A 12745-nucleotide genomic window follows, 5' to 3' on the forward strand; every position below is an offset into this window, starting at 1 on the left:
GAGAAAAAGGATCAGTTGGGTCTGAAAATTATCAATACTTTAACTATGGTGTTAGAATTACTGTGAAGACAAACGCTTAAGCAATCAGATTTACTTATTTTTGCACAAATTTTAGAAAATCGGAATGAAGAGGAAGTGATGAGTATAGACAAAAATCTGAGAACACGTGCTCACTCTGCATTTATCAATTTCCTGTGGGCTTTATGGATTTTCAGAGATTCCTGTGGGTACTCGCGCCTCCTCAATCCTCCAGTCCCCTGATCATGCACTGCTCATGGAGTGGGTCAATGAGACAGTGGTGAGAGAGTTTGTCTTCCTGGGCTTCTCATCTCTGGCCAGGCTGCAGCTGCTGCTCTTTGCCATCTTCCTGCTTCTCTACCTGTTCACTCTGGGCACCAATGCCATCATCATCTCCACCATTGTGCTGGACAGAGCCTTGCACACGCCCATGTACTTCTTCCTCTCTGTGCTCTCCTGCTCGGAGACTTGCTACACCTTCGTCATCGTACCCAAGATGCTGGTGGATCTGCTGGCCCAGAGGAAGACCATCTCCTTTCTGGGCTGTGCCATCCAGATGTTCACCTTCCTCTTCCTTGGCTGCTCCCACTCCTTCCTGCTGGCAGCCATGGGCTATGACCGCTACGTGGCCATCTGCAACCCGCTGCGCTACACCGTGCTCATGGGGCGTGGGGTGTGCGTGGGGCTAGTGGCCGCGGCCTGTGCCTGTGGCTTCACTGTGGCACAGGTCATCACATCCTTGGTATTCCATCTGCCCTTTCACTCTTCTAATCAACTCCATCACTTCTTCTGTGACATCTCCCCAGTCCTCAAGCTGGCCTCTCACCACACCCGCTCTGGTCAGATGGCCATCTTCATGCTTTGTGCATTGGTCCTTGTTATCCCCCTGTTGTTGATCGTGGTATCCTACATTCACATCATCTCAGCCATCCTCCAGTTTCCCTCCACATTGGGCAGGTACAAAGCATTCTCCACATGTGCTTCCCACCTCATCATTGTCACTGTCCACTACGGCTGTGCCTCCTTTATCTATTTGAGGCCTAAGTCCGACTACTCCTCAAGCCAGGATGCTCTGATATCGGTGTCCTACACTATCCTAACCCCACTCTTCAACCCCATGATCTACAGCCTAAGGAATAAAGAATTCAAGTCAGCTCTTCGCAGAGTTGTAGGAAGAACTATTTTTGTGCCACAACGTTAATTTGGATTCTGATCTTTCCAAATAACAAAGCATAAGAGACGCAGGAGAAATTTCCTAGGAAGTTTGGAAATGACCAACCAACCAAGCATCATGCTCAAAAGCAGAGATTATTTCTCCCTCCTTTTTCACCATTATCATGTTAATTATCATCCATTGAAATATTTTGAGTTGAGTGAAAACTAATGCACAACAGTTTTAGGAAATTATGCATGTGTTCAGAAGTCTAGTCTCTGGCAAACACAAATTCATCCAGGGTTAGTTAGAAACAATGTTGCTGTCTCTCAAATTTTCTTAAATAGGAAAGTGGTATTCTTTCTTTTTTTAATTTTTAGTATTTTTAATTTAATTTTGTTGTCAATGTGATGTACAGAGGGGTTACAGGGAAAGTTTGAGAAAAATGAAGGCGTAACAATATTTGACAAGAAATGTACTCACTACCTTATGTATGTAACTGTAATATCTATGATTTTGATCTGAAAACTTACTATATTTTCACCTTCTTATTTGCAATAACTAGTGTATGTCTGAGACAAGCAGAAATGGTCAGATAAGTTGATGCTAGGCAAAATGAACCTCAAGATAAGGACTCAAATGGTTTTTCTCTCTTGCTATTGTTTCTAACATATTTATAAGATGATTTCTTTGTTGCTTTATATGTCCCTCCCCCACAGTATAACCCCTGTTTTCACTGTATTTGATGTTGGTATAATTTGTGGAGGGGAAGGAAAAAGACAAATTGTTTAAGTAGGGATACAGGTGGAATGAGATGTACAAAACGTTATGTCGAAAAACAAACTTTACAACTTTGGCAAGGCGGATGGGAGGAGATGGGAAGGCAGGGATGGTAAGGGGGAAAAAAGAGGAGGTAACAACGCTTGATAAGAAATGTACTCATTACCTTGCCTATGTAATTGTAACCTCTCTGTATGGTATTTTCACAATAAAAAACTTATTAATAAATAAATAACTCTTAGCCCTGAATGTATTCAATAACATCTTTGTTGGTGGTACTCATGCTTCAGCTGCCCTGGGGTTCATTGGCACCTTCTTCATTATGCCTGTTGGCTTTGCTTCTGTCTTCCCTACACATCAGTTCAGTTCACATAATTTATCTTCTTATCATTGTAATGCCTATTATAATACTCCCCAAATCACACAATGAATGAGTACTGAATAGAAGTCATTCCCTCTCAATAATTCCACAGACAGAATTAAGAAATCTAGTCATATGAGCTTTTATGCAGACCATATATATAGAAGCAAAAAAGGCCCAGCCTATATAATTCTTCAAAAGGCCCAATAATTCTGTATTTACGAAGCAGGTCCTAAACAAATAAACTCCCTGAGCTAAAAGAATATCTAGTGTCAAGTACTTTGCAGATGTGAAGAGTATTTTTATTTTATCTAGTTATGTTTTATTTATCAAATCTGAATATCTCTTCTAGTATTAAATGTAGTCCAAATGTAGTCATTTAATTTCTCTCCTCTTAAGCTCTGTTTAAATCTCAGAGGCCCCTAGTCCTTAGAATCCCAGAAGGCTGTCCAATCCAATTATAGAATCAGAATTGATATATGAATATAGACTGGTTATTTTCAGCCTCTTATTTAAAACCTGGAGATTTGGGACACTTAAACATCCAAATAAATCCTTTATGAGAGGTGTTCATTTAATCTTTCAGAGAAGATGGCATTACTTCGCAACTGACTTTGTGTGTCCTCTTTCAACATTCACAAGACCTACCAGACAAAGTCACCAAGCTCAAAGTCACATGTCATCTTTCTTGATCTTTTGGAGGTAAATGTTTAAGTGTACTTTCTTTGTCAATAGCCATCTGAAGCAAGAACTATTTCCTACTAAGATTTGAATACACTGGCATAGTTTTCATTGTTATGCAAAATATTCACTAAAATTAAGCTGTAGTTGTTCTATTCTTGCAATGAAAGGAACTTCAATTCTGGTTGGATAGGCACACAGAAATACAGGCACATGTCCACACACACTATATTTTAATATATAAAATAGAAATGCTAAGGAGTCAAGAAATAGAAGTAAATGAGTGCCAGAAAGCCTTAGTATAGGTTCCTCTTCTGACATTAAAGATGACCTTGAGAAAAAAATTAAAATTTAGGAATGATATGGACCATAGCAGAAAATCGTAAAAACATTCATTAGAAAAAGTGATAGCATATGAGAAAATGAAAAATCAGAAGGAGAATTAATATCATCATTTATTAAGTATTCTCTTAGAGTCTCTTATGTGCTCTATACTGCTTTGAGGACTGAATAGCATCTACAATACATTGTTATCAATCCTGCCTCAAATTAACAGTCTCTTTAGGGATATGAGACTTCTACATGGTCAAGTTAATTATAAAGAAGTACACAGTAGAACCTAGTCTACTACCCGTATGTGCACAGTTTTAAGATCTTTGGTCTTATGAAGAGAAAGAGCTTCCAGGAAGGTTTCAGGGGTCCTGGAAGTTTTATTGACAAACATGGATATGAAGGAGATTATAAATGAGATACATGTTTTGGATTATATATGAGACACATGTTTGTATGTCTGTGTTTCACACAAAACAGCATAAAAAGGTATAAAAATACCTTTCATACTTAAGTGTGCCTATGATCCCTTTCAAAATACCTGTGCATATAACCAAATTTTGGTTAAGTCACACAAAAAAGAAACTAACAATTTAGGGGAATGTTGAAAGGACTCATAAAACTGTGATTGAACATAAGTCAAGTCCTTGTGATCCTCCCTACCTTTGAGTACATTCACCAAGCCAAATATATCTTTGACTTACCTATTTTCCTCCTCTCCAGTCACCTTTTCTTGTCTCATGAACTTTAGAATTAGAAAGAATAAAGCATAAATCTATTTTAAAATTGGGTAGCATTTAAAATGTGAGTAATTATAATGCAAAGAGAGAAGGTGGAAATGATGTTAGTTTTGCATGAACAAGCAGCACTTGGAACTATTTAGTCTCTTTGTAAAGAGACATGGCCAGGAAATCTGATAATGTAAAGAATGTAATGTAATGTAAAGGTAGAAAGTAGATTATAAATAAAAAGTCTTAAGTTCTGGTACTTAAGCATATGGTGCCTTTCAAATCTTATAAACATGAGTATTTGAGACAAAGGCAAAAACATACCAAATAAACAGCAAGTAGTATTTGCTATGTCCATTTCAAATATTTTACTTATATTATCTTACCTAATTCTTTTACCAATCCTATATTAAGCTGTATCATAATTTACATTTTACAAATGGGAAAAAAATCACAAATCCTGATGAAGTTTTTAAGCTTTAACTGCCAAAGGCAAGATTCAAACTCTTGTGTTCTATTTCCTGAGTCTATACTCCAAGGCCCAGCATTTTAATGTCCTTATGATAATGTTAACAAAATGAATTGTGATCACTGTGAAAGAAACCAACACACAGGATAGCACAGAATCAAGAGCACATAAGAAAATTAATTTGTTTTTTTCCTTACTGAAGATAGTATTCTTCTTGATCTGGGGAATTTTCCCATTTCGTTAAGTGATTTTTTTTAACCTTTGAGATAAAGATATTTATTCCTTAAAATACAGATAAACAATTTCTTTCTTTCCTTTTTTCTTTTTAATTCCAGTACTGAGATTTGAACTTGAACTAGGGCCTTGCATACTCACTTGCCTCTTCTGCTCAAGGCCCAGCACTCTATCACTTGAATCATACCTTCACTCCCAACTTTTTGGTGGTTGTGAGTCTGACCTAACTCATGTAACTGTAACCCCTCTGTATATCAACTATACAAAAACAATTTTAAAAAAGAGAAAGAAAGAGAAATAAAAAATAAAAAATACAATGAAAACAGACTAAAATAAAAACAAATCCTTGAAAAAAATGTATCTCTGATTTGTCTCTCCCCAATTGCTTCAAACTGGTGTAAACTGGTATCCTCAGACCTCAGCCTCCTGAATAACTAGAATTACAGACATGAACCACCAGCACCCAGCAAGAATAGCAATTTCATACCAAAAACAAGCCAAAGAGGTCATCTATACCTAGATGGATTGAGAGGCAGTGAGAAAACGTTTCTATTACAATGATATCATTTTATCTCTCCAAATTCACTCAGAGAGAAGTTATCCAGATGCAAAGCTTCAACAGAACCACCGTGGTTACACAGTTCATCCTGGTGGGTTTCTCCAGCCTCGGGGAACTGCAGTTACTGCTGTTTGTCATCTTTCTTCTCCTGTACTTAACCATCCTCATGGCCAACGTGACCATCATGACAGTTATCCGTTTCAGCCACACCCTGCACACTCCTATGTATGCTTTCTTGTTCATCCTTTCATTTTCTGAATCTTGCTACACTTTTGTCATCATCCCTCAGCTTCTGGCCCACCTGCTCTCAGCTACTAAGACAATCTCCTTTGTGGCCTGTGCCACCCAGCTCTTCTTCTTCCTGGGCTTTGCCTGCACCAACTGCTTTCTCATCGCAGTGATGGGCTATGACCGCTATGCAGCCATCTGTCACCCCTTGAGGTACACGCTCATTATGAACAAAAGGCTGGGGCTGGGGTTGGTTTCTCTGTCAGGACTCACCAGTTTCCTCATTGCTTTGGTGGCTACGAACCTTATCTGTGACATGCCTTTCTGTGGCCCCAACAAGGTCAACCACTATTTCTGTGACATGGCACCTGTTATCAAATTAGCCTGCACTGACACCCATGTCAAAGAGCTGGCACTATTCAGCCTCAGCATCCTGGTGATCATGGTGCCTTTCCTGTTGATCCTCATATCCTATGGCTTCATAGTCAACACCATTCTGAAGATCCCCTCAGCCGAGGGCAAGAGGAAGGCCTTTGCCACCTGTGCTTCTCACCTCACAGTGGTCTTTGTCCACTACGGTTGCGCATCTGTCATCTACCTCCGACCCAAGTCCAAGTCTGCTTCAGACAAGGATCAGTTGGTGGCGGTGACCTACACAGTGCTCACTCCCCTACTCAATCCTCTTGTCTATAGTCTGAGGAACCAGGAGGTAAAGACTGCACTGAAAAGAGTGATAGGAAGGCCCATCGCTACCAAGATGAGTTAAGAACACTTCTTATATACTTAACTAAGAAATTCAGACTTTAAATCAAGACTTTAAGAAAAAACCAGAAATCAAAGACTCAAAATGTTCTCTAACATTTTAGACACTACTATGTAGACAGTGTTTCCTATTCCAGAAGAATGTCCAAGTAAATCTACATTGTCCAGTGCCTGGCTAGAAAAAGAAAAGACAACTCATACCTGTCCAAAAAATAAAAAATAGACAAGGTGAGCATTGTATGAGAGAAGACACAGATAAACAGGTTTGTTAGAAAGATAAAATAAGGGTTGTAAAAGGTTTTATTTAATGACTATGCTTTCTGAAGAAAAAAAAGGTTTGGCCTGAGGATGAAAACAGGAGAAAGTTTGAAATGAGACTTCAATGGAGAACAAGCTATCAATACTAAGGACCTGGATTTATTTATTTTTTGTCATGGGGCTTGATCTCTGGGCCTGGGCACTGTCCCTCAGCTCTTCAGCTCAAAGCTAGTGCTCTACCACTTGAGCCACAGAGCCACTTCCAGTTTTCTAGTGGTTAATTGGAGATAAGAGTCTCACAGACTTTCCTGTACTGGCCAGCTTTGAACCATGATCCTCAGATCTCAGCCTCCTGAGTAGCTGGGATTACAGGTATGAGCCACTGGCACCCAGCCAGACCTAGAGTTTTTTTAACTGATGAAAAACATTATTTAAAATTACTAAAACTGTGAATGTCAAAATTTAAAACTGTTATTAAATTAATTATGAAGCAATCATTTCAGTTTTTGTTTGTAGTTTCACTTTGCTTTCCTATAGTGATGTGGTAAAGTATTCCTTTTTGTTTGTTTGTCTAAGACTAGTACTCCAACAGTATTTGATGCTTTTGCTAATTGGCTGGTGCTCTACCACCTGCACCATGCCTCCAACATCAATGTGTTTAAATATTTCTAAGGATGGATAATTTTAAATAATGGACTGGCAATTATCAGTAACAACTCATGCTTGATGCTACCATGTGCATTGCCCCAGTGAGGCAAACCCCACCCTAATCTTCCAATTTACTGTCCCTGTGATGGAAATGATATGCTAAAGTGAAACCAATACCTTCTTGTAATGATTTCTATTATGAACACTAAACAGAATTGATTTTAAATCCTAGCTGTATTGTTTACAAACTGTGTAATTAGAGACATGTTCTTTAAAATCATAGAAGCTAATAAACTTTGAACTTTATCTGGATAAAAGTGTTTGGGGACGTTTGGGGACTGTTTAAGATTTCTCTTTTTTTTTCCTTTTTTGAGTTAATAAGTCATTGTCCTTTGTCTTTTAGTTGGGAGAGTTGATTATTGTTATTGTTTTTCTTCCTCCCAGCAATCCAACCCATATTAGAAATTTGGGGGGGGGTCAGACGTGGGGCTTGAACTCTGGGCTTGGGCACTGTCCCTTCTCTCTTCAGTTAACGGTGAGCACTCTACCACTTGAGTCACAGTGCCCCGTCCAGTTTTCTAGTGGCTTATTGGAGATAAGACTCTCAAAGACTTTCCTTCCTGGGCTGGCTTTGAACCATGATCCTCAGATCTCAGTTTCCTGAATAGCTAGGATTACAGGCATGAGCCACCAGTGCACATTAGAATTTATTTTTTAAAAGAAACTTTCTGAATTTTTAGCATTATGATGCATCACACAAATAGAAATCTATATTATACCAACATCAAATACAGTGAAAACAGGGGTTATACCATGGGGGAGGGACATACAAAGCAACAAAATATCATCTTATAAATATGTTAGAAACAATAGCAAGAAAGAAAAACCATTTGAGTTCTTATCTAGGTGTTCATTTCGCCTAACATCAATTTATCTGACCGTTTTTGCTTATCTCAGACATATACTAGTTATTGCAAATAAAGGAAACCATGGGACCTATGTTTCTTTGGGCCTGGCTTATTTCACGTAGTATAATTTTTTCCAAGTCTTTCCATTTCCTAACAAATGGGGCAATGTCGTTCTTTCTGATGGAAGCATAGAATTCCATTGTGTGTATATACCACATTTTCTTTTGGGAAGGGGAAGGGAAAAAACAAATTGTTTAAATAGAGATACAGGTAGACCCATTGCAACAAGACATTATGATGAAAAACCAACTGTACAACTTTGTGGGGGGGGCAGGGATGGTAAGGGGAAACAAAGGAGGAAGCAACAAGGCTTGATAAGAAATGTACTCATTACCTTGCTCATGTAATTGTAACCCCTCTGTACGGTATTTTCACAACAAAAAAAACTTATTAATAAAAAAGAAATCTATATCATGTTTTGACTGTGTGACTGAAAATATATAAATAAGGGACATGTCTGTGTAACTAATTGGCAGAATGTTATATCCCCTGGGTAAAGTACCTTGATTCCCATGGCCAAATGAGCATTCACATCTAACACAGTAACCTTGGAAAGTTAAATCATGTGTTAGTTCTCAAAAAAAAAGTTGTATTTGTTGTGTTTATTATCCTACTTATTCTACTTGTGAAGTGTAATTTCTTACTGTTATACCCTGGCAAAGAATGATTATAAAAAGTAACCATTGGGTTTTTTTTAATTGTGAAAATACCTTATAGAGGGGTTACAATTACATGGGCAAGGTAATGAGTACAATTTTTATCAAGCATTGTAGCCTCCTCCTTTGTTTCCCCTTCCCATCCCTTCCCATCTCCCACTCCACCCCCCCCCCACGCCTCCTTACTCCCCCAACTGAGATAATAAGCCAACTGTTTGGGGAAGAATAAATTACATAAAATAGGAAGTCATAAAATTCTAAAAGTATCATTTATTTGCATTTTCAAATGTCTCTAAATTCTTGCACATCTTTAAACTGGGGCTGGTGATGATGCTAAGTAGTAGGGTACCTGTATAACATGTGTATGACCCTATGGTCAACACCTAGCAATGTATACATGCCTACATACAAACATACATTATACATGCATACACACATACATACATATACACATACAGACACATATACATACATCGCATACATATATACATTCACTAGAATGTAGATAAAGTATGTGAGTGGTGTTATGCTAAAAAAAGTCTTTGAAGTGGGGCTGGGAAGGTGGCTCAGTGGTAGAGTGCTTGCCTTGCATGCCTGAGGCCCTGGGTTCAATTCCTCAGCACCACATAAGCAAAAAGAAAAAATGCCGGAAGTGGCGCTATGGCTCAAGTGGTAGAGCGCTAGCCTTGAGCTGAAGAGCTGAGGGACAGCGCCCAGGCCCAGAGTTCAGGCCCCACGACCGGACCCAAAAAAAAAAGTCTTTGAAGACATCTCTTACTAGGTCTCTAATACAAAAAGTAAAAACCTTATTCATAAATGAAGGTATTAATACATACATTTTGAGCTGAATTTTCAATATATGAGCCATCCTTTATATTTTCATCTTTATTATCTTTGTTGACTAGTCAACTAGCTGATTACTTATACCTATTAGGTTGAATGAGTATTATTGTATGTTTCTTACTATGTGATGAATAATTTCATCAAGGATGTTTTTTAAAGTCATTCCCTTCTGTGTAGTAAAATTAGTTAATTGTTTTTGTGAGTAGTAAATAAACTAAAAAACAGCATAATAAAGGAAAAATATCATGACATATATGTCTGATATATGTATGAATACTACCATGGTTCTTTTTAATACATAGTGTATTTTAGTGAATTCTTTTAAACTTGTTTTATTAAGGTCTTTGATAGAGACTTTCATTAAGTACCTGATGCAAGCAAACACAAAACTAAGTCCTCTAATCCAACATGGACATATTTTAAAGAACAGAAGTAAAAATCTAATGGGAATTTGTGGAAGTTGTTTATGTAACATCCCTCTTTCAGGTAATTTTCTCTTGATTCCATGTAGACTAATTAGGGGACACATTACAGGCATTAATCACCTTGACCACAGGTTTGAGAAAACTCAGTGAAGAAAACCATTTTCTCTCACCCAGGATTCAAAATTTTGAGAAGAAACAGAGAAGAGGCTACTGGAAATCCTCCAACAATAATTCCTTAAAGAGATGACTAGCAAGATTCCACAGCTGAGTTTTTTTCACTTATTCTGTTTTCTTTACATAACCCAATAATCTAGTTATTGTGTTAATTTCTTCAGGAGCATCCTAAAAGAAACATTTGCTTACAGAAGTCCATTAGGTGTGGCATGAAGAACTTTATAAAATGAGATTTGCAGCAGTTGCAAAACCAGCAAGCTACGATTTTACAAGTACTAGAGAACCAAGGTCAAAGACAAAGGATAACTTAACTCCTTTCAGTAAGACCAGGAGCTAGAGAACCAAATCTAGGTTTATCCCCAGTTCCCACAATGGGAACATAAAGGGCTAGGTGACAGTGATCACCAGATGTGATGACCCAGTTGTGTCTGCTGCCAGACAAGAGCTAGAGTATAGGCCACTATAACAGCCTTAGTTCTCTCAGCCTGGCTAAACTTTGGACAGGTTACTTCCTGGCTCAAGTCACCTGATCTCATTTTTCTCAGAGACTATACTACTAATAATACTAGTAACTATATTTTTTCACTGTCCATCTGAGATAGAAACATTTTAAACACTTTTTATCAACTATAGGACTCAAAAATGTCTTCCTCAAGAATCTGAGTGTCATTCATTCCAAATATAATTTTCTTTTTTAGTAAGTTTTTTATTATGAAAATACTGTACAGAGGAGTTACAATTACATGAGCAAGGTAATGAAAGTAGCATCCTTATCTCCCATTTTCTGGGCCAGAATAGAAGCCTAGTTTCAGTGGGTACCTTACACAAGTTGGAAGACTATCACATGTTATACTGACATGAAACTTATTTTTCCTTTTTATAAAATAATTTAATAAACACAAATGACCAGGGTCCTCTAGCACTTCCCCATTCATTTTCTTAATAACTTTGTTTTTTAAAAAAAATTGACCCTGTGTGGGTGGAGTTTCCTAGCTAGGCTGAGTTCTAGTCTTCCTTCTTTATTGCAATAGCCCTAAATACAATCTTCCACTCTTGTGTAATATTGTCTTTTTTATTGTGAAAATACTGTACAGAGGAGTTACAATTACATGGGCAAGGTAATGAGTACATTTCTTATCAAGCATTGTAGCCTCCTCCTTTGTTTCGCCTTCCCATCCCTTCCCATCTCCCCTCCAACATTGTCTTTTAGACATTGTACAAAGGAGCTGCCATTTAACAAAGAAGTTTATAAATACATCTTGATCAATGTCACCCTTTCAACATTCTCACCCATCCATCTTCTACCCAGCCCTTCCCTCACTCTTATTAATTTTGTAGGATATACATTGGAATCTTGACTGCCATACTCCCCATCTTCTCCACTTCATTTGTCTATAACTTTCCCCATGGCCCTACCACTACCCTTTTGAGAACCCACTTCCTGGTACTTATTTTGTTGAATTTTATCTTTGCCTTTTTAAGGAATTACACTATTTGAATTCTCCATATTGCAGTTAATACATTGCATACCACTCAACATACTTTTGAGATATGAAGAAACTGAAATCTATATGAATTTATTGTATTTTACTTTCTTAGCTTTGAAAAATGGTGATATAGTACCTACTTCAAAGATTCTTGCAACTCTAGGTGCCAGTGGCCCATGCCTGTAATCCAAGAGGCTCAGTACAGAGAATCCAGGTTCAAAGCCAGCCCAGGCAGGAAAGTCAATAAAATTCTCATCTCCAATTAACTACCAAAATATCCAGACGTGAAGCTGTGGCTCAGTGGTTAAGCATTTGAGCACAAAAGCATAGGAACAGTGCCAGGACCCAGTGTTCAAGCACCAGGTCCTTCACCAAAAAAAGCATCTTGCAAAAATATCATAACATATTTAAGCCTCTGAAACAGAGTAGAATCTTTATATTTTGTATTGCTGGGGATCCAACCTATTGACTTGTGAATGCTGGGCAAACACTACCGCTGAGCTGCACACAGAGCTCCCAAAGCATGATTTTAATGAATGTTACTTCTCATGGGGCTGGGAAAGTGGCTCAGTGGTAGAGCACTTGCCCTGCATGACTGAGACCCTGGGTTCGATTCCTCAGCACCACATAAGCAAAATGAAAAAGCCAGAAGTGGTGCTGTGGCTCAAGTGGTCGAGCGCTGGCCTCGAGCTGAAGAGCTGAGGGACAGCGCCCAGGCCCAGAATTCAGGCCCCACAACCGTACCCCCCACAAAATGAATATTACTTCTCTACCTTCTTCCTATGTTATCATTTTCTAGGGAATTTTGTTATAGTAACCTCTAAAAATATGTATCTAAGGCTGGGAATGTGGCTACTAGAGTGCTTACCTAGCATACATGAGGCCCTATGTTCGATTCCTCAGTACCACATACACAGAAAAAGTCAGAAGTGGCGCTGTGGCTCAAGTCATAGATTGCTAGCCTTGAGCAAAAGAAGCTCAGG

The 12745-nt window shown here is 38.3% G+C and overlaps 2 protein-coding genes across 2 annotated transcripts; both read left to right on the plus strand.

The window, feature by feature from the left end:
- Nucleotides 1-274: 274 nt before the first annotated feature.
- On the plus strand, nt 275-1219 carry LOC105996435 (olfactory receptor 10K2). The gene has a single exon (XM_013030512.1). It carries the CDS (start codon nt 275-277, stop codon nt 1217-1219), a length of 945 nt encoding a protein of 314 aa, XP_012885966.1.
- Nucleotides 1220-5359: 4140 nt separating this feature from the next.
- On the plus strand, nt 5360-6307 carry LOC105996495 (olfactory receptor 10T2). Its single transcript, XM_013030584.1, has one exon. It carries the CDS (start codon nt 5360-5362, stop codon nt 6305-6307), a length of 948 nt encoding a protein of 315 aa, XP_012886038.1.
- Nucleotides 6308-12745: the final 6438 nt, after the last annotated feature.

Source organism: Dipodomys ordii, unplaced genomic scaffold, assembly GCF_000151885.1.
Source record: "Dipodomys ordii isolate 6190 unplaced genomic scaffold, Dord_2.0 Scaffold131, whole genome shotgun sequence".
In the NCBI taxonomy this organism is placed as follows: Eukaryota; Metazoa; Chordata; class Mammalia; order Rodentia; family Heteromyidae; genus Dipodomys; species Dipodomys ordii.